Raw genomic sequence first — 22,251 nt, forward strand, 5'->3', positions numbered from 1 at the left:
GGCTCAGTAAAAGGGGATAAAAAGCAGAAGAGGTCGCTCGGGCACAGAGCCAATCAGCAGGAGACGTCATTGCTCTCCAGTCAACACACTCAGAGTAAAAGGCAATTGCTGGACTGAACCAGAGAGTGGGGAGGGGCTTGTCACATCTCTCCAGCGAAGTCCCTTGTTGACGTCTTGCTGACAGCGGCTTCATTGAGACAGAGTAGCGGGCATGGCGGCTGTAAGATTGGAGCAGAACTATTCCTTCTAGGGACCACGATCATGTTCAAGACCAGGGCGTGATGGGGCGCTGCCTATACTTCACTGCAGTGGTCTCAGCTTTCCTCAAGTCCACAAAGCCAAATGAGCTCATCCCCTCCTGACATGCGTACTGGTTAATATTTAAACAGTGCACTCCTCCAGTGCAGGGCGCAACAAACAAACAAGAGGGAAAATAAATAGGAGGATAGAAAAACTTTTTGTAGAGTCACAGTGGATGTGCTGCTGCATTGCTTCAATATATTAGCATGCAGCTTTGGCAACATGTAAACTGGAGGTGAATAATGTGAGAGCTGAAGGCAACGAGTCGATGGTTCGGGGTTTACGGCGACAGTCCCCCCCCCCCCAATCCTCCATAGAATAATCTATCAAGCCTGACGACAGGCTTTTGAAAAGCCTTAAGAATAACAGCAGAGCGGGTACAGAAGCCTGAACTCAAAGACATTACAGTACAGAGCGAAAAGCTACATCTAGCATATCTCAGGAAATTTGGTCTTAGAAATACTCTTTGAAGAAGCCAATTGTGTAACTTGCCTATAATGTGATAACATATTGAAACCAATAAGGTAACAACTTTTTGTCAATAATGAAATACATTATTGTGTTACATTAAACAATGTGTTACTGTACATTATTTTACATAAATGTAATACATTATTGGCAGCTATTACGTTATCAGCAATTATTAAATGAGTGTCTTCTACATACCTTCTAAGGTAGGTTTAGAGGCCCTGGTCTGGCCAATCACTGTCCTAAAATAAGGACTAGCAAAATGATTCCAATGACTTTCCACTCTCTATCTTTGCAGCTGCCAATGTCAATTCCTCTCCGTTCATTTAAAAACAGACCTGCCTCCATCATTGACATTGACATTCATGTCTGCTAAAGCAGCACCTTTTGATTTCCCTTGAGGGCGCTGATACAGATCGAATAATTTGAACGATTATTGCAAAGATAAACCAAGCAGGTATGCACTTTAGAGTACAAAGCATGAGGTACGGTGTCCAAAACATGACAACATTTGTCAGAGGTTCCAGTGTCAATAAAACCCATATACATGATCGCACCCAACACATTCTAAATCAGCCCACTGAAATCTCAGGCATTATTAATGCAGCAGTGGTGACATCAATTACACAGGTGAGTAAAAACAGATATAAATCAGCAACGAGAGCTAAAGAGAAATGACCAAATTTGCCCGTTGTTTACCCTCAAAACTTTCAGCTGCCGTCGATATCTCACTTTTCAATTTGAATAACAACACATTGGATTCCTTGCCGTTGAACTCTTATTAAAGTCTAGCAGCGTGACAAGGCAGTAATGATGGTACTCTACCTGGTGTGGCATATTGCTGATCTCTGGAAAAATCAATGCCGGCGCCAATCAGTGTCATGATCTTCTCAATCTGGGGAAAGGAACAGAGGAGAGAGGGAGAGAGAGAGAGATAAGAACCTGGAAGAGCCAAAGCAGTTTCACCTCCACCTCTCACCACCAAAAAATACAGAGAACCCCCCCATGCCTTAGACAATAAACCACCAAACGTAACAGTCACCCCACACAAGCAAATGAGAGCATTAAGGGCAACCTTTTAGCATTGAGGAAATTCTGTCACTGTGGTTTTTATCACAACACATAAATAAAGAGTTTGAAGGGCATGGATGGTTGCCTTTGTATATCTCATTTATGGCCACAGCATTACAGTCATTTCTATTGGCTCGTGGCTGCAGGTGGCTGCGTCTGATCTGCTAGCCTGCAGCCAAAACAATACTGATTTACACAGACAATCTCATCTAAAACGGGAGGGAAAAGTTTTGCCCAGGCAGTCAAGATAAGAGGAAAAAAAGATACAGAAACAATGTCAGGTGATTCATGCTTTTCACATATTTATATTAATATAAAAAAAAAAGGTCCAAGATAAAATATTATGTAGCAAATTGAACTATCTGTGTCATGTTTGCTCAAATAGCACTGGTAACAATGACCTGTTGTTGTTTTGGTTTTTTTTTGAGGGGGGGGGTCAACTGAGGCTCTTAATACAAAGCACAGAAGGAGTTCAGTACACTGAGAGCCTGGGAAGAAATGGTAAACACACACCCAGCAGATTCCCATGTTTTTTCTTTCTTTCGTGCATTCATTTCATGCATCTCCAAAATAATGCATGCAGACATTACCAAGAAGCTGTCTACAAGCAAAGTCCACGTGTTATACACTTGTGGACTTGCACAATCAGAATACTGTCATTTCCTTTCAAATGCATTCATATATATATATATATATATATAGGGGCACTGAAGTATGTAGCAGAGGGCCATCAAGCTGCAATATTACACCTATCACGGCAGTAGAGAAATACGGCTTTGCCTTTCAACCAACCGACCAAGTATGCATGGACACTGGCAGCGCAGAAAATGAAAAAGTAGAGGCTGACAGTGGCTGCTGTCACACCTGTCAGGTAGTTTTCTTTATAGTGCCTTTTGGGGAAATATTTTATCTGAAAGCGACTGCCCTGTCCGTGCTGGCTATACAGGGCACAAGTCCTAGCTGCTGCTGCTGCTTTAAAAGCCCCCAGACAAGTTATATGTCCTCATTGGTATCATTTTATGAGGCAATAAAGTACCATCAGGAGACTAAAGTCTACATTTTTAAAGGTTCTCATCATTAATCTGTATGTGGATATTTAGCAGTAAAATGGTACATAAGTGGAAGAGAAATGTGGTTTAGAGGGGCAGAGGCAGACAATCTAACTTTGAATATATTTAAGTTTGCTCCTGTCAGACTGTATACTCAATAGTGAACTAAAGCTTCCAGACTTGCTTAGAAGAAGTAATGAATGACCATCAAGATTATATCATTAAAATAAAGAAATAAATGAAAAGCGAAAGGATCCCCATCTACTTTTGAAAAGAATGCCCCGGAAGAGGACAGAGCCAAACCCCCAAAATAGGAACCAGGAGATATTTCATTTAAAGGTGGACGTCTTACGCTGTCAAAGGAATTAGATCTTCGTTGTTTTGCGGCGTGAGAGATCCGTGGTTTCTGCTAAGAGAAAAATTAGGGGTTTGTTTTTTTCCGTCCTTCCTTGCAACAACATAGGACGTGCCAGCTATTCTCTGGCAAGAGGATTTGAATCACCCCGCTTTGTGCAAGGATCCCCTACACAGTTGGTATACAGGAAATATTGAACTGAATGTAAATGAGGCACAATTTCAAATGGAAAACTGTTTATGTCTGGTGCATAAGCAATGGGTTTGTAATGAATAAATCATTAAAGAATCAGTGTGAGTGATGAGGATGAAGAATCCACAAGCCATGAAGGAACCTGATCGCTGCAGTATCTGTGCTAGAAACATAATGCTGTTTAACACTGACTTCTATGTTATTTTATGTTGAACATTTGTCCTAAGCACCTGAGGGGAAAAACACTGCATTTCTAGCAAGTAAGAAGAGTGGCGAGATAAAGGCCAGACTCAGGATCCCATTATTTCAGTAATACATATGCACCAATGCAACTTTCTCCATAATGTTGATTAGAAAACTGCATATTGGCCAGATGGCGGATTAGTCACACAAGCTCGACAAATAACCTCCATCCATCAGCACCACATGTTCACTACGGCAGCCATTAAACTGGAAACATTGATGGGTAATTGGCAGGCTTTCCTCCTACCTGAGCAAAGACCCAGATGAGTCAGCAGAAAATATATGGCTACTGTTTATACGAGAGTGTCTTAGGGAGATGATGATGAAACCGGATGTAAACAAATCGAAAAGACTCTTACTTTTGAGGAAGTGGTCAACAAAAAATTGCAAGTAATTGCATTTCCTGCAGTTTCTGCCTTAGCCAGACTTATACACTAACTGTACTTCAACTGGAGTTAAATGAGAAAAAATATAATAAAATATAAATATCAGTTGCACATCTGTTCGCACTAGTCTCGCACAGCCAGACCAAACTACAGCTGGTAGTAGCACAGAAATAAAATTGAATGGAATCAAAATCAAATCAGTTTTATTTGTATTGCTCAATATCACAAATAGACATTTACCTCAGTGGGCTTTACATTCCATACAGTATGACACCCTGCCCTTAGACCCTTAGCTCGGCTGAGAAAAAACTCCCAGTAAAAACCCTAGCTGGGTAACGTAACGTAGCTTAGCACAAAGCCTGAAAATAGGAAAAAAAAGGTAGAATAGCTCTGTCCAAATGTAAAAACAAATAAGAGAGGGACCACAACAGTAACACAATCCAGTGAATCGTATAGCTCAAATCTCTCCAGTTGCCTCACTGCTAGGAACCCATTTCATATTGCCACATTGTGGTCCCAATCAATCGAAAATATTGATTTAATAATTTGTGTTTCCAATGTCTAAACAATTTATACCTTTCCAGCGGCGATGGGCTACTACAAGTGTGTTCAGCTAGGCGTCTCTTTCTTCTGTTTTTAATTCATTACAAAATCTCAATTTATATTTCTCTCATGAGCTAAATTATTATGTTTCAGCAGGACAAAGCAGGACTGGTATTAATCAAGGATTCAATATGTAAAGTAAGAGGCGCACAGACCTTGCTGTAGTTCCTGTGATAATGAGAACGGGCTCATTTGCTCTCGTCTCAAAAACAGGCCTGAGGTCTGTATGTGCTGAAGGGAGGACAAAGCTGCTGTCAGTGGCCTCGCTCCTCGCCAACTAGCAGAAGGGGGACAATACGGCGCTGTGATCTCGCTTCGACGTGCAATTCGACTGCCAAGTTATATCTTGAGCTCGCAGGGAGGCAAAAAGAAGACGTGCCTGTGTACTTTTAACTATCGAAACAGAGGTTCTAAAGTTCAGCACAACCCATTGCGGCATCTGTAGCAGCCTCAGGCTACCAGTGTGTATAAGAAGAAAGAAAAAGATCCAGACAGGGTTTGATTTGAAAACACCCTCAGACTATAGGTAAGGTCAGCGTCCAACCATTTTCATTCAAACAAATGAATTGCAAGAATGCAAAAACACACACACAGCTGCAATGCCGTCTTGGTGTATCTGCTTCCCTTGTCAAGTATAATGAGAAAAGGGAATACTATCTGGGCCAAAGAGATTTTAGAAGCAGGTACCGTGGCAGGCAGCAGGTGTGATAAAGTGTTGGAGCTGGGTAAATATATCCTCCTTATCAGGGGACAAACACACGGCCCAGGTAAAAACACATTCACAACAAGAAAAGGCCTCTGAATTTCATCTCGGAGGAATAAGAAGCTCGGCGCCATGCAAATAAATAAGAGGGGGGGGAGAGAGAGAGAGAGAGAGAGAGAGAGGGAGAGAGAGAGAGAGAGAGAAATGTGGAGTTTTCAAATCAATACAGAGACCTGAAATGGAGAGGCGTCCATTGTGAGAGGGACTGGCTATGAGGGAGGAGAGACAATGTGGAGGGTCAGAAGTCAGCGGTGAGGTTCCAGGGTCAACAGCTGAAGAGCTAGCCGCGATGAGAGACGGTCAGAGTGGGATTAAACACATTTATCATCATACTACTTCTCACTGCAGGACCGCTGCTCTGGAATAACCTGACTACCACTACTGCTGCTGTTTTTTTACCGAAAGTCTTCTTTCATAATCAACCTCGAGAATCTGGAACAATACTCTGCTAAGGCTCAGAGTGAGGGGGCGGAGGTGGTGGTGGTGGTGGTGGTGGTGGTGGGGGGGGGAGCTATAGGACGCCTGGTGAAACAAAAGGTTTGTGCAGCGAGAGTGTGCCCGGACCACCGTCCTTAAAGAAATTGGCCTGCTGGCTGACACTCTAACAAGGGCTGGATGAGAACTATTGACTAGTGAATGGCATCAACGGGAAGCTATAGCACACCACCATCGTCTTGAGCAGGTGCCAACACTTCAATGCCACACAAACACACACGCGCACACACACACACACACACACACACACACACACACACACACACACACACACACACACACACACACACACACACACACACACACACACACACACACACACACACACACACACACACACACACACACACACACACACACACACACACACACACACACACACACACACACACACACACACACACACACACACACACACACAGTGGGACAAAGCGCTGTCAGCACAGACCCATCATCATCTTTCTGAAATAGCCCAATGTCACCACTTGTGTTTTAAGGAACAACGTCCATTCCAGACAACTTCAAAACGTTGCCAACTTATCCACAGAAAGTTTGTAGAAATATAAATAAAACACATCTGAATTCCTTTGTAGAAGTGAGAACAGAAAGGGGCAGCTCTTCTCTCCAATGACTAAAGACAAGAAGAATAAAGAAGTGGCAGCATGTCTCAGCCCCCCCCCCCCCCCCTGTGGCTCTCCGGGCCGTGACACACACACCCACGGTTAGGTTTGATCTCAGCAGGTTCTCAGTTACCAGCTGCGACGCCACTCTTCTCCTTACAGGAACTAAAAAGCCATGCCAAAATCTCCTGTTCATAAACATTGCAATACAAGAAGGCAAAAAAAAGAAAAAAAGAGACAGGAGTGAGGCATGGATTGCCCTTAGTAAAGTTTGAAATGCGACAGAGGATTAACTTTCTAAAAGAAAACACTTAAAAAGTAGAAGAGAGGGAGAGCCTTTGCCACAAACACAAAAAAAAACACACACACCGTAAACTATTGCGCTGTATTCAACAAATAAAAGCAACATAGGTCAAATCGGCGCACGCTAAAAGTCTTTACAAGAAATATAATATTCAAAGGAATGCTAGCAAGCACCAATTATTTCCCCATTCAATTCATTAACAGCAGGTAGACAAGATTAACGAGCCTCCGGTGCAGCCGAATCAATACTCACAAAAGCTGGTTTCATAGTGGCTACTGGATCTGTGGAGTGCCAATGGACGAATGAAGTTAAGAGAGAAACGGGGCTGGAGGATGGCGGCCCCCTCTCCCGTCTGTCTACGTCTATGTCTCTCCTCCCATCTGCGTATAGCTCAGTCTGCTGCTGGCCCACACAATGTGCCCCCTGGATTGTCATCTTCAGTCTGATCCCAAGGACCAAAAACGACCCGCATTTGCATATGAGCTTTACACACCAGCGCGCACAAAAACACACACACACACACACACACACACACACACACACACACACACACACACACACACACACACACACACACACACACACACACACACACACACACACACACACACACACACACACACACACACACACACACACACACACACACACACACACACACACACACACACACACACACACACACACACACACACACACACACGGAGCTCCTTAAATGGAGAGATGCAAAGGCCAAGACCTCATGCAAGTCAAATCTCCTTGTCTTAAAAAACCAGAGGCAGTGTATCCAATGGTTTGTGTGTGTGTTGCTCATGTGGAGAAAAGGAGGGGGCTGAAAGATTGGGACAGATATAGAAAGAGAAAAGGAAGGAGGGTGCGAAAATAGTTATATTTTGCAAACCAGATTTAAAAGGAGTAAGGTGTTTTAAAAAAAGGGGTGTGTGAATGCATCAGAGGGTGGCTTTGGTAATGTCCTGGGACCCCCCTTGCCAAAACGCTGTCACACAGCTCAGTAGTAGAGTAGTCCAGAGCAGCCAGTCGTGACCAGCAAGATGGCTGCTGCTGCCACAGCATCTCAGAGAGAGAGAGAGAGAGGAACAGCAAAGGAAAGACTATAGATGGAGTGACATAGGGCAGAGAGAGGGTGAAGAGAGAGATGGGGAGTTTGTTCATTTTCAGCGAACGCTCCCGGCATCATTAAAGAGAGTGCAGGCCGGGTTACGCCCAATCAAACTTTAAAGCCGTTCCCGCACACTCGGCGCTCATTTGCGATGCACTTAACACCGGCAATGTGAGTATTTCCACTCCGAGCAAATTCAGGCCTATTCCCTTAAAGGGGGAAGGAGAAGAAGTGTCTCCCTCCATCCAAACTCCCAGGCGTCTGAATTTGTATTTGAGTGAGAAGATAAAATAAGCCTGAGAGGTCATTAACATTAACAACGGTTCCTAAGTAAAACAAAATACATTTCATTTAAAAAGGTACTGCAAGAACAGGTCGCCGAAACCAAGGCTTCTTATAAAACAACATATCAATACTATATCAACTGAATAAAAAAAACACACACATGATCTCATTTGGGAAAAGGTGTCAGTCAGAGAATGCTAAATCATGCAATCACTGCCATTGGAAAATGTAAAGTTACCACTGGAATCTGCCGCCTGCAGTAGAGGGCTTACATTTTGTACACTGCGGCTTAAGGGTTTGTACATTACAAATTCATTCTAGCTGCTGTGGGTGAATGAGAGATCTATTGGGATATCTGACAGGCGGCTTCACGCTCAAATATACACACACACACACACACACACACACACACACACACACACACACAGACTCTGACAGGGAGATTGACAAGGAACCTGCACTTCTTAGCGGACGCCTCTGGAGGAGAAAGGCATTTTTATTCTATGCTGACAACTGAGCAAAATCATACATTCTCAAGGTCAGATGCATTGTTAGTGTTCTCCCAAAGCAATGTCATTGTGTGGCTAAAATGAACTCCCATGATGAGTGAATAATTAAAGGCTGATTTGTGATGCTCGTTGCCAGCAGCCTACTTTAAGATTTTAAAGAAGTTGGCCAGTTCACCGCACGCACACACACACACACACACACACACACACACACACACACACACACACACACACACACACACACACACACACACACACACACACACACACACACACACACACACACACACACACACACACACACACACACACACACACACACACACACACACACACACACACACACACACACACACACACACACACACACACACACACAATGAGGCCATTGCCTAAGGGGTATATTCTTTAGGTGATACATTCTCTTTTTGGTTTAGGGGCCAATGATACAACCTGTTCCTTAGTGCCGCATGGGAGGGCACACTTGTAGTACCTCCTCCTCTACAGCCTTGAGTTCTTTCATAACAAGATCAATTCTCAAGCTCGGTCACCTCAGTTCATCTCTGCAGACTGGAGGCACCGGTACAAGACAACGCAAGAGCTATGCAGGATTATAACTTGCTTCTGAAGGCACCGCTGGGGGGGGAAGAGCAGCAATCACCAAGAACCAAGTAATGTCATGCCTGCCATAATCCTGTCACCCTCTCTCCCGGGCCACATCCCTCAGATGCAGCGTAAGGCTTTGAGGTGTTCGTTAAACTGGATAATTAAGACTGTACACTTGCCTGACCGTGAAGATTCAAGCACTTAAGAATGTTGGCCTTTCATTGACCTTATTACTACCCAAGTGGACTTCAATGTTCTGCAGAGCGATCACAAAATGTCTCATGAGCTGTGTGGTAACTTTCCTCTATGTCTCTATACCATCATTAATAAGTTTGGATATTCTGCATTTAAATAAGCAATAGGTAATTAATTATGATAACATAAGGATGTGGTATTGGTTATTATTTTTGAGAGAGCTGGTGTTTACAGAAACATCCCTAAATGTTTTAGGTAACGCAGTTTGTCCACCAGAGAGCACTCAAACGCTGATTTTTTAAATTGTAAAAAAAAAGACCTTAGTATGGGTCTGGGAAAAGTTTAAAAATAGATTTTAAAAATTCCAAATCCTTTGTTAATTGTTGTGCAATATAATATTTACTATTGGACGATAGGTTGCCAAATGATTTTGAGCTCCCCAAGATCAATAGCAGTAGTATCCAGAAGTTGTTGTGCAGTAATTTGTGACGTTGATTGACTAAATAATTAGTGTCAAAATAAAATATGAATGGCTAAATCACTAATTAATTGTATGCATGCATGTACAGAATATGTACTTGCAGCCTTAAATGTGTTACACAAACATAATAATGAATTGTTTGGAGCAGTACACTACTACTATACTCTTTAATTACTATAATTAACTATTAATATATGTAGATTAACAGTTGTGACTAAAACATGTAGGCCTACTAGGCAGGACATTTAACAGCTGAAAAATATCCCTTCTCAAGGAACTATAAAATAGTGACACTGTTTTATCAGTTGGCCTTTAGTTACTACAGTATCCATGAATGTAATGATGATACGAGAATAGCAGAAATCCCAAGACACCAGCAGAATGAGCAAGTCAAACAAGTGTTTCTTTGTATCGCACACTATGATAGAATGCACTGCATGCAGTCACAGGAGTGCTGAAGGTCAGATTTTGTTAGCGACTTTAGTCAAATACTACTATTCAATTTTCAGTAAGTGTCTCCTTGGCACACTCTGACAAAACCATAAACTAAAGTAATGCTGCCGATGCTCGCCAACGTCTGGCCAATGCTGAAGCACATCAAGGCACATCAAGGCAAATACCTTCTTTGTAGTATGCACAGCTATAAAATGCCCCCCCCCCCCTCCCCCTCCCCGAGACAAGGTTACACCAACTGTACACAAGAAAGAAGGAGCCATTCTGAAAAAAGGTGCTGTGCTTTGCCTTCAGGCTAGAAAAGTGCTTTGAACTTTGTGAGCCAATTCGAGAAAATGAACGTTCGACCAGGTCTAGTGATGAAGTCATAAACATTATATGTGTCTGCAACATAAAATGAATCTAACATAACGCATAATTCAGCTTTTGGTCCAAAAAAAACTAAATCTCAGCTCACCACAGTAAGAAAACGTATTTATTGGGTACTAATAAAAAGAAGTAAAATCTGTCAGAGCTTTGCCGAGATTTCTCATGCCTCCTTCGTCCAGGGGTAAGTGAGGTGAGCTAAAAAGTGCGACTGCCCATCGCAGCCAAGATATTGACCTTCTGAGCCGCTGTTATCTTAGCTAACCGCGGCCGTTCTGAGAGAGGGTCACGTACAAGGAACACTAGGCAGCAATACGATCTCCGCGCTGTGGAGACCAAAGCATTAAGCAGCACTATCTGAGCCTCGCGATTAGCTCCATCTGGCATCAGAACTGCAACGTGCAAGTCTTCTCTCGTGGACTATACGCTGGGGTAAGAAAGTTGTGAGACGAGACTCATGTTCTGCAAAGGAGCAGATCATTGACGATGCCAGGGGAAGCGACCGAGCCACTGGTGAATGGCTTATTGGAACGTATCATTAATCCTGCTCACAATAAGAGGATAGTTGTAGAAAAAAAAATAAGAGAAAGAGGATAAAGAGGAAAGCATGTTAATTGCTCAGGCTTGTGTGACTGTACATACCTCTGCTCGGTCTTCGTCATAACGCTCTAATCTCACAGTATATGAATATTAATATAGTGTAGAAAAAAAATATGGCAAACTACTTATGAGAGGCAAGTAGAGTCTAATGAACCAGGAAAAAGTGGATTTTTAAGAACCTTTCCCCCCCCCCCCCTCGCATAGGAATAATCCTATACTTGTTCAGCGGTATGTCTTCGCATGTTGTGTTTGGATGATGCATTGCGTCTTCTCCACAGCGACCCCGGCTGCTTTCTGAAGCCTTTTGAAAGAGATGGCGCTGAAGTGAACAGATCTGACTGCAGCTTGTAAGTTCTCTCTGAATCTAAGTTTCCAAACCCTCGGTCTCCTGTCTCACTCCCCGCGCTCCTCAGCCTGTTTTTAGCCCCCCCATCTTCTCGTCTCCTCTAATCTCTCCCCCCCACCCCGACGCTCGACTCAGCTCTTTATCTACGTCCCAGACAAAATAAGTAATGAATATCCAGCGCCATAACAAACACAAGAGAGGGTTGAGAAGAAAAAAAATACACCTGTTTAAAGACCAAGAACATTTTTCAATATAGAAGCCTTTGGTAAGCATCAAAAATAAATGTATTAAGGAATGAACTGTACTAATCTGAATTAGTTCACTGTTGCTATGTAAAAACTATTTCCATCTCAGACATTGTGTATCACTAAAGGTTTGTATTCAAAACATGGCAGAGTGCACAGCGTCCCGCCCAGGACAACAGGTGGGCTTTGAGTAGACGGAACGAGGACAAAGCGTCTTTGTGGAAGTTTACTCAAGTCATCAATAGTACTGCGTTTTTTTTTATTCAATCAATTTTATTTTGTCGTGGGCAATGGTCTTGTGGCTGCAGCACAACAATCTGCTCATATAGATTGTGCTGTGTGTTTGGATGTGTGCCTTAACTCTGCTTCTGAAAACAAGAGACTTAACATTCCTATGTGGGAACGTGAGCGTGTCCATGAATATGTGGATTATAGTAGCAGGACCTCATATTGAACTATAACTCGCACTGAATTACGTTTCAATAACTTTACATTTGTTTTGTGCATTTTCATGTTCTTACTTTGTTCTTAGTTGTTTTTTTTAAAGAAAATAAGTAAAATAGTTTTTCTGTATTTTAGTGAAACATCTTTTAGTTGAATTATTGAAGAAACTTTTGCGTTTGGAAATATCAAAACACCTTTAAAAACCACGTTAGTCAATATTGACATGTTGTTTCAACAGTATTGCTTTGTTTGTACAGTATAAGCAAAGGGCACACACAGACGCATCAACAGATCTTCACGTCCAAAGTAGTAGTGTGAGACCAAACACTTACCTCGTCCCATTCTGACGTGAACGAGGGAGACTTCTCCAGCCTCTTCTTGCCAGTGCTACAGTTCGAGACCGACTCGCTACGGTTTCCCAGTCCTCCTTCCTCCTCGCTGGGAGGGGACACCAGCAAATCTGAGTCAGACTTGGAGAGGCTGCGTGCCAGCTTCAGGTCCCCTGGAGGTCGCATTCTAACGGACCCGCTCGAGTCCCTGGCCTCCTTGTTCACAGTTGCGTAAATGGCTTTGGGATCACAGTCTGTCAGGATGGCGGCCATATTTGGACGACTAGGTGGTGGTGTCGCAGGTGCTACTACTGCTGCTGCTGCTACTTCCTCCTTTGCTTTGGCAGGTTTTTTCGTTTCCGCTTGTCCCTGACCGGATGGGGGAACACCTGGAAGCCTGAAGGGTTCCTCACGGCAGTCGAATACGGGGGAGGATCCGTGAAGGAGGCCCGTGAACTGCTCCGGCACACCTGCTCCCTGATCCTCAGAGGTGTCTAGAGAGAAAGAGGGATGGACAAAGTCAGTGAAGAAAAGAGAGGCGAGTTTGCGACTGCTTGAGAGAGAACTTCTGTCTGAGGGGCAGATCCCTTCGAGCAAGGCTAATACGAAAACCGCCCACACAGGCCCCAGAAAACAGATCTGTAATTGTTTCCTACCGGGAGTGACGGAGAGAGAAAAAGGAGGAGAGAGTAGACAGAGAGAGAAAGAGCACGGAGGAGGAGAAGGCTTTTTGTTGGCCGGAGAAATAACAGAATTCCAAACCCAGCTTTGCAGACGTATGACGAGTATCCGCTGGTGCCTGACAGCTTGTTTTTTGTTGAAACAAGTCATCTTTGTGACTGGCCTCCCCTCACAGAGACCCACTTGTCTGTTAGGTTCACTTTTCAAAAGCTGACACAACACTGAAGAAATACTTATTGCAGAAGCTGAACACTTGCATTACGACACAACAAACACACAACAATATACAAAAACGAAAAAAAGACAAACATGAAGGCTATTACTGAGAGGGGTGAAACTTACATCGGCTGCCTTCTCCAAAGAAAACAACTCCTTAATGGCAAGAGCAATTAAAAACAATTAGATTTTCCTCCTCCCTCTCCCTGAGGAATTACTGCCACCTAAGCCTCTTTTCCACAAATCAAATCAGCCCAACAGAGCCCGTTTCCCATCTACAGTACTTTAGAAAAAATCACCAGTCCATGGCGTGCTGTTTTCTCCTCGTCTTCTCTTGCCCTGTAGCGATGCGTGTTGTTGTCTGCCATGTGACCAGCAGTGAGTCCCCTGTGTTTTCCAGCTTCTAATTCTAGACCCTAATGGTGGCTCAGGAATGGAAATTTGAATCGCCCTCTATCCTCCTGCAGCCAGTCTCTTGATAATTAGCCCTGTGACACATGGTTGAAAGAGTGTGTATGCAGTGTGTGTGTGTGTGTGTGTGTGTGTGTGTGTGTGTGTGTGTGTGTGTGTGTGTGTGTGTGTGTGTGTGTGTGTGTGTGGGGTCCATCTCTGCCAGCAGGGTGACAAGGTCGGGGTGTTTGGTGACAGGGAAACTGGGGCAGGGACACCACAGGGGAAAGCAGTGACCTGTTGCAACACTTTGTTTCGTCCTTCACGTAAGCGTCTCGGTAAAACGTGCCGCTAACCAGTTGCTGCCGGCTATCTCCGCTATCTCTATCCATCTCTCAACATGTACTTCAAAGACAGACGACATCAAAAGGGTTTAGCTGCGAAGGAGCCATATCTACACGTTGGAAGTGATCCGCACAACTGTTTGACACTTAAAAACTCAACAATCTCCCCCATTACCAAGTTTCAGGGGCAATTTGCGGCGAGGGAATGTGCCAAACAACGCCCTGAATTCCCCCTCTGTTCACAAGTTTCAAAACACTGTAGCATGGAGGAGAAGTGTTTGTGTGTGTTTATAAGTGGGGGGAGAGTGTACTGCGTGCACATGTCAGGACCACAGCCAGACACCCACCCTCTACTTGGCAGCTAGGGGAGTGTGAACGCCCTATGAGCACATCAATGTGGTTGCAACAATCTGTCAAGGTGTTAACCCTTACCGAGGCCTCTGCAACCCCCCCTGTCCCATGCTACTCTATTGCAGAACCAGACACAACCTGATGTTACTGCAGCTCTTACAGATGGGTGAGGTCACCACTCAACACAGAGGTGGGACGTGCATTTTCATTTGGCAACGACAGCTCCATATCTTGCTGGTAATGTCATGTGTTTGTTTTGCAAACTGCAGTGCCGCTGCAGGCTGTCACTCCACCATCGCCATGGTTCCAAAATCAATTCACACGCCTGCCTGTGGAAACTCGGCTCTTTTTTTATTGTAGATTCGTTTTTAAGAAGATTGTGGATTTTGACTTTACACAGTCGTGTGCTGTAGAAGGTCTGGAACTGAAGGCCACATTCATAGTGAAGCAAGTAAAACATATACAGTACTTAGATTGACAGTTCCCTGTTATCGTATCAGACGGTTTACAAATGATAGGACAGAAGAGAACATTGAGTAAAAAGGCACCGAACATGCAAACTAAGGTCCTTAAACTGACATCTGGTTAAAGCAGTGATTCTGAAATCTGGTATCGATTTTATGCTCACTGCTCATGTAATATGTAGGCTTTTGTAGATGCTTTTGTAGTCACACAGGTGCTTTCCATCTTCAGCCTCGGTATGTCCATCTGTGGCACTGCTGTTCACAGCCACAACACAAACTACTGAACATTTCTGAAGCAAAGCTTTGGATGAACAGAGGAGTTCTTTCCGGAGTGAGCGGGAACTAAAAGGAGCACATCCAGTGTGAAGAAAATAATGGATGACTGTAAAACTCAATGAGCCGCAAGAGTTGATAAGGATACACTTGGCCATTTTAAAAAAGGTACTCAAAAAGGTACATAAAATTGCTCCTTTACTCGCAAGTTTACTATTATCTGTGTTGAATCTTAAGATGTTACCTACTACACACATGGAGCCCCGATAAACCCCCACACAGAGTCAGAAATCTGTTGTGTAAAAACAATATTCCTGCTGAGAACAGCAATGTGTTTGTGACAGATGATATCACTGGCCATACATTTATCTTCCCCACCTGCCTCAGAGTGCTGAGGTCTGGTCCCCGAGTGTCCACACAGGGGAAACAAAAAAAAAAAAATCGCACCTCAGACCGACTCAGTCACAATGAAAACAATATCAGCACGAGCAGAAGAAAAAATGAAAGCTCAACCAGCAGTCTCGGTTTATGTAAAACCACAACTAGCTGATGTGAAAATATAAAAAAAGAGAAAAATCACAAAAATTGTATTCCAAACCAAACGTGTGGTTTTTGTGGCTTTAAAAATGGGAAAGGGAGACTGCAACTTGAAACAATATAAAAGGGAAAAGGAAATGAAAGTTGTCAGTGACTCACTTATTCTTGAGTCATATGGCAACAACATGTTCCACAAATACAATTGCTGCTTGTTTTCGAATATCCATTTGAATGTTTTAACATCACATTAGGTAGAAGGTTTAATTCCATGAAGAGGGTAATAGCACAAAAAGGGTGCCATGACACTGTAACAACACTACATGTGGAAATATCTATGGTAAAAACGTGTCCTCTTAGTTTGAACTATTCAAATAGTACCACAAAACACAACCCCAGTAAGGAGATACTTGAACAAGCACCCAACACTAGGAAAAAACAGCCATACCCTCTTGTAAAACAGCAGCGTCAAATCATCCTGCCAACTGTTCTTCTGTCTGCAGCTCCTTTTGCAAATCACATTCCAAAAGTATTTAATTCAATAAAATATCTCTGCGTGTGTATCGCGTTCCTTACCTCTCCTTCATTCTCAACTGGATGACGTAATTTATCCAACTACGAGCTGGACGTGGAATCCGAGATGAGAATTTCACAATCTGATCAAGAATTCTGTTTCATATTGGCATTGAAATGAGCCTCTGCCCCGCTTGCCAGGGAACGTCAATCAGCCGACTAGCCTACAAGCCAAAGCCGCTCTGCTGCCTCGGGAATGCCAGTCATGCATTCCCTGGCAGCGCTAATCCAAGCCGGCCCATCTCACCCTGCAAACTCAATGCATTCCACCCACTTTGTTGACATACTACGCTCGTGTACGTTTCAAGAGTGAGGTGTCCAATCCATTTTTTTCCTCACCTCACAACATTGCTAACAACACAGCAGTTGTTGTTTTTTATTAGGTTACTAGAAATGTAAAAGGGCAGTGGTCACACTCACCTCCCGGCGCCCGTGGGACAGCCCGCCCAGGAGGGTGCAGGGTGTCTTTCGCCTTGCCCGGGGCTCTGAGGTCGTTCAGGGCAGTGGGTTTACGCTGAAGAGGGACAGGGGGAAAAAAAAGAGAGAAAAAGACTCCACTTAGTACCTGTCAATCAAATCACTCGCCACCAAAACACCTTCTGCGTTGCTAGATATTGATATTTACATCTGCACTTAAACAATACATAACACAAGCTAAATACAACACTAAGACGGGTTTTGCCCACATCGGCCGTGCTGTGCCTCAGCTCACATGAGGCTGTAGATTGGAGCAGAGAGAACTCTGTGCTGCTGGTTTATTATGATGAGGCAGCTGAGGAGCCCAGCTAATCTGATGGGAGCTTGAAATGAAAGATGCCAGCCGATATTGATGGCAGCAGGTGGGGTTGTTGGTAGGTGGCGGCCATAATAAACGTTGCTAAGTGAATGATAAAGTGAAAAGGCGTAATAAAATTTAAGACATGATGGGACAATAAATAAAGCAGGCAGTCACAGGAGGCCAGTTAAGGACATCTTTTTGCCTTGTGCTGACAGACGTGGTATGACTCAATCTCTGCCTGTGTGAAGGGACCTTCATCTTCATTATATCACCTGCTATGGTCATATGCTCATGCTCCAGATATGCTAAGCAAAGGGCAGCGTTTCTTTGAATGTCACAACCCTATCCAAGGGGTTTTTGTGAAATTTCCCTTGCATAGATGTTACGAAACCTTTATTGCCTCGATGTAAGGGTAAAGAACGTTATATTTACCTGAGGTAGGACAGAAGACTGTGTAGTGGTGTTCTCATCTAAGGAGAGATGACAAATGGCAGATGACAAATGATTAGACAAGTACAGACAATGTATTGCCAGTTCACACTGACAGACATTATGCTAAGAGAAAGTGGAAGTGATGTATAATAAAAGCATGTATTATGCATGGCGACAAATCGGCCTTTCGAGTCAGACTTTTACATTCATCTCCCTGCCATTTAAACTGCGCCGGGTATAAGGCCATGATGAAGCAGTTTGGAAGCGGATGGAAATCGAATTGTTTAAATGTTTTATGTCTTACTCGAGAGCAGGGGAAGCCAAACAGAAAAGAATCCTTCATATTCTTTCACACCATCGATTATCCACATTGGAGGGAGGCACAATGACATCAGCGCTTAAACCCCAACCACTCAACTCAAGTGACGTTTTTCTAATGATGCTGGTGAAGCTGAATAAGCTGGAAGGACTGAGGGGATGGTTTTAAAAACATCTACATCAACGGCTAGCGATCCAAATGGCCTCCCAATTTAATCCAGTTTAATCCAATTACATGCGGTGCCATTCAGCAGGCACAACTACGGAGGGTCTGCTCATACGGGCACACAGTCATGGTCAGAGGTTGACCCTGCGTTTGTGCGTGTGTGTGTATGTGTGTTCAGGTTCTGTTGTGTTCAGACCGCATCGGTGAAGTTTTAAGAATTAGTTTGGAAAACTACCCCGGCACTTCAACAACTCTGCATATAATTACAGGCAGGATTATAGCAACATGCTAAAGTTAGGGGGTGTAGTTTACCCTGTAACATCTCTCAAAAACATTAAATATGCCATTGTGAAAACATCAACATTTTTCACAGAATGAATGTCTCCATATGGCTTATACTCAACTTCTTATCATTCCTGTCAAATGAGCTTGGGGGGCTATGTTAAAGAGGGTGTGGAGCTATAACCTGAAGTTAGAGGCCTTGATTGTACCTAGTTTTGCGGATGGAATCTTTAAATGGTTTGCATCGATCTCAGATTTCGAAAGATATGTCACACCAGTATTCACTTAAACAGAGCAGTTGCGGCCAGCAGTGGACACAGGTTTGATTCCAGCCCGTGGTCGTTCTCTGTATGTCACTCCCCTCTCTGCCCCATTTCAACTCTGTCTTTACACTATCAATAAAATAAAAATAGAGCAGTTGTGTACACGGCATAGTTGTCTACTTAACAGGGTTAGGGTTAGGAGGTTAAAGTAGCGTATTACCTTTACTGGAGTGAGACTCCTGGCTGGGTGGTTGGCCTTTGGTCTGTGCAGTCAGCAACAACTCGTACGTGTGATCTTCCTCCTCCTCCTCTTCCTCCAACGGCTCTCCCCTCTCATCTATACTGCTGTTAGTGTATAGGGCCTGCTCCAAAAACAAGATGAAATAGAATAGAATGCAATGCACAGACCACCTGGAATAACTAGCTATGAAGCATTCACCTATTGCATGTTATTCTTAAGAATCCTTTAGGCGGGTGAAATGGAAAAACTAGAAAGTTTTTCAGCACAATATAAAACTTCATCAATTGATTTCACCTCTTCTTCAGGACCAGCGCCGGGATGTGAGGAGTGGACCAGGCGATCCTTCTGTGAATCATCAGGTTAGATAAGATGTTATTAATACACAGTGGCTAATCAATCTATCATTATTTTATTGCGAGACCTAAATTAAGAAATGCATTGCATTACCCACTCTGTAGCACAAGGTTGTAATGCTAGAGGCGTATGAGGCCCAGTCATGTGGATAAAGGATCACTATCACCCTCTAGTGGGAGTTCTGCATTTTCCTCAGTGGTGAGTTTCCCTGTGTGTGTGAGGTTTAAAGTTAAACGACTGCTGACCTTTCCGGCTTCACTATCGGGCCTTCCAGAGTCCCTGTCGGAGGACTTGCCGCTGGTGAGGCTGTCCAGAGAGTGGCAGGACGTGGCTTCAAACAGAGCCTCGTACGGGCTCTCCTCCTCGGGCCCCGGAGCCAGCCCAGAGATCAACTCACTCACCCTCTCCATATCACCTGAAACACAGGTCCAAATGTATAAACATTTAAAAAAAAAAAACTCTTCATGAACAAAATATTGAATGGTTATGATGGTTAAACTCTGCGCAAATGAAATATAAATCCCCTATCTCTTTGTTTCGCGCTCTTTTTGTGTTTCCTGTTTAGACTTTTTCAAACATCTGGTACGACTTGTTACCCTTTCTCCGTGGGCTGGGACTCTCCTGAGGCGGAGGGATTGGTGGCGGGGGGAGGTCAATGTCAGGGGGTTTACCCGCCATGTGACCTGCAACCAAACAAACAGGGAGATTGTATCACATGTGGTAAAATGTAAAATCAAGAGGACACTTCCCACCGCAGTTCTCCGTTTTTCCCATTCAGATCTGCTCACCTATGATGAGAGCCGCTATCTCTCTGCTCTTCTGTGAGGGCATGTCTTTGACAGTGTCCAGCGCTGTCAGGCCCTTCTGGTCCACAATGTTGACACAGACATCTGACGAAGGGCGGCAGTCAAACAGCCAAAAAAAAAGTGTCATTTGTTTATTACATAGAAGCTTTTTAATCGATTAAGAACAGCACGTGGTTCAAACGTTGAGTTCTGACCTGCACCGAGTAGTCTCTGTACCACGTCCGTCTTCCCGTACAAAGCTGCTTCGTGGAGGGCGCTGCCTTTCTCAGTCTGAAAAAAAAGAAAAAAAAAAAAATCACAAAGCATGAAGAGCCAGAGGCAAAGAGAGAGTTAAGACAAGGAGAGGACAACCACCCATGTGTGACCCAAATTGCATTAGTCTGAAAAATTAAAGCTTGTGTTTATTCCTTTCCTTATTTTGGAAGATAAACAGTGTATGGCGACTATACGGGTGTATGCCCACCACCCGGTCCACTTCCCCTACTGAGAATTATGTGGTTGAGGAAATCAAAGCAGATCCTTTTCCAGCTGGTAATTGAAACCTGCAGGATGCTAGGCCTGAAGGGCACCGCACAGACTCTCTCCCCCCCCCCCCCCACCCCACTCTCCATTCAGAGGAAAAAAGGAGGACAGATTAAAAGGAGGAAAAATCTCTCCAAAACAGATGGGTAGCACAGTTTGGGTTGAGAGAGTCACACAGCCACGGGGCCCACCAGGGGGAGCAAGGTCGGGCCCGGCTTTGATATTGCAGCAGTTCTAGTTTACAAACTGAGAGCTTAAGAGTTTTACATTTAAATCGCATAGCTTTAGCAGGAAGCGGCCAGAGAGGAAGTGCTGCGAGAACAGATTAAGTTGCCTAACATCATTTGACGGCACATTTATAAACATTTTCACAAGTGACATTTTCAAGTTCACACACACACACACACACACACACACACACACACACACACACACACACCTCATAGTTGATGTCCATGCCGGCGTCCAACAGAACTTCCACTACAGACAAGTGGCCGTTGCGAGAGGCCAGATGCAGCGGTGTGTGTTTCTTGGTGTTACAGCTGAGTAGGTTTGGGTGTGCGCTGAGCAGGAGCTTGACCACCTCCAGTCTGCCGTACAGCGCGGCCAGGTCCAGGGGCGTCTCAAACTTGTTGTTCCTCATGGTGGGGTCGGTCAGCTCCTCCAGCAGCAGACGCACCACTCGCGTGTGGCCGTACTGCGCCGCACAGTGCAGCGGCGTCTCGTTGTCATTGTTCTGTTGTTGGAGGGGGGAGGGGGGGATGAAAGGGTGAGAAGCAGCACAGGAAAAAGGCAAAGACACACATAGGGAACAAAGTGACAAAAATACTTAAAAAATTTGGAATCGGCCATTCTGGAGAATGATTGTGGTTCAAATCAGTAGATATCTCCTCACTATACGCTGCCTGTACATATATAACTGTGTGTACAAAGAAAAATGCCAGTGTTAATGTTAATACACAGCCTGTCCTCTGTAAACTGGTATGTTTCTAGCAAAGGTGGGCCCCCTTTGTTTACATATCTGTTGTTTACATGCCCGTTTACAGAGCCTAGACTGTGTATTAACACCAGATTTTTTTTGTTTTTTGTTATCAGCGCACACACAGTACAGACAGCTAGTTGATCGTGAGGAGACATTCAGTAATTTAAAAAAAAAAGTGATTTTTTTAAAAAACAAGTGGTCTCCAGAATCGCTGACTATACCTTTAATCAAGGAGATCAAAAGGGAGAAGACATGGGCTGAATAATGCTTGTTAATGAGTAAGAATAGATGACTCCGTGGAGTCATAGGGATGTTGAAAACCAATCAGAGCCCACCACATTAACAGATTATAAGAAAGAATCCCATTAACAGGTTGTGAAAGAGCACCCTGATGAAGCATATAGTGAGTGGGGAGGAGGCTGGCCTGGCTGGAGGACTGGGAGACACACTAAT

The 22,251-nt window shown here is 43.9% G+C and overlaps 1 protein-coding gene across 8 annotated transcripts in view; it reads right to left on the reverse strand.

The window, feature by feature from the left end:
• The window catches only part of LOC307253251 (ankyrin repeat and SAM domain-containing protein 1A), a gene marked incomplete at its 3' end in the record, with an annotated part of 62,520 nt that overhangs the window by 17,273 nt on the left and 22,996 nt on the right, over nucleotides 1–22,251 (reverse strand). For 4 of the 8 annotated variants that reach the window (XM_080031206.1, XM_080031209.1, XM_080031207.1 and 1 more), the window contains 12 exons: nucleotides 21,256–21,552; nucleotides 20,489–20,564; nucleotides 20,277–20,378; nucleotides 20,085–20,171; nucleotides 19,734–19,903; nucleotides 19,429–19,479; nucleotides 19,114–19,255; nucleotides 17,865–17,902; nucleotides 17,075–17,168; nucleotides 12,832–13,322; nucleotides 3,241–3,297; nucleotides 1,594–1,663 (listed from right to left, as the gene is read on the reverse strand). In XM_080031206.1, coding sequence (XP_079887332.1) covers nucleotides 1,594–1,663; nucleotides 3,241–3,297; nucleotides 12,832–13,322; nucleotides 17,075–17,168; nucleotides 17,865–17,902; nucleotides 19,114–19,255; nucleotides 19,429–19,479; nucleotides 19,734–19,903; nucleotides 20,085–20,171; nucleotides 20,277–20,378; nucleotides 20,489–20,564; nucleotides 21,256–21,552 — 1,675 coding nt within the window. The remainder of the gene's footprint in view (nucleotides 1–1,593; nucleotides 1,664–3,240; nucleotides 3,298–12,831; nucleotides 13,323–17,074; nucleotides 17,169–17,864; nucleotides 17,903–19,113; nucleotides 19,256–19,428; nucleotides 19,480–19,733; nucleotides 19,904–20,084; nucleotides 20,172–20,276; nucleotides 20,379–20,488; nucleotides 20,565–21,255; nucleotides 21,553–22,251) is intronic. The other 4 variants (XM_080031211.1, XM_080031210.1, XM_080031208.1 and 1 more) reach the window with 2 other exon arrangements.

Source organism: Ammodytes marinus (assembly GCF_949987685.1).
Source record: "Ammodytes marinus genome assembly, chromosome: 7".
Lineage (NCBI taxonomy): Eukaryota > Metazoa > Chordata > Actinopteri > Uranoscopiformes > Ammodytidae > Ammodytes > Ammodytes marinus.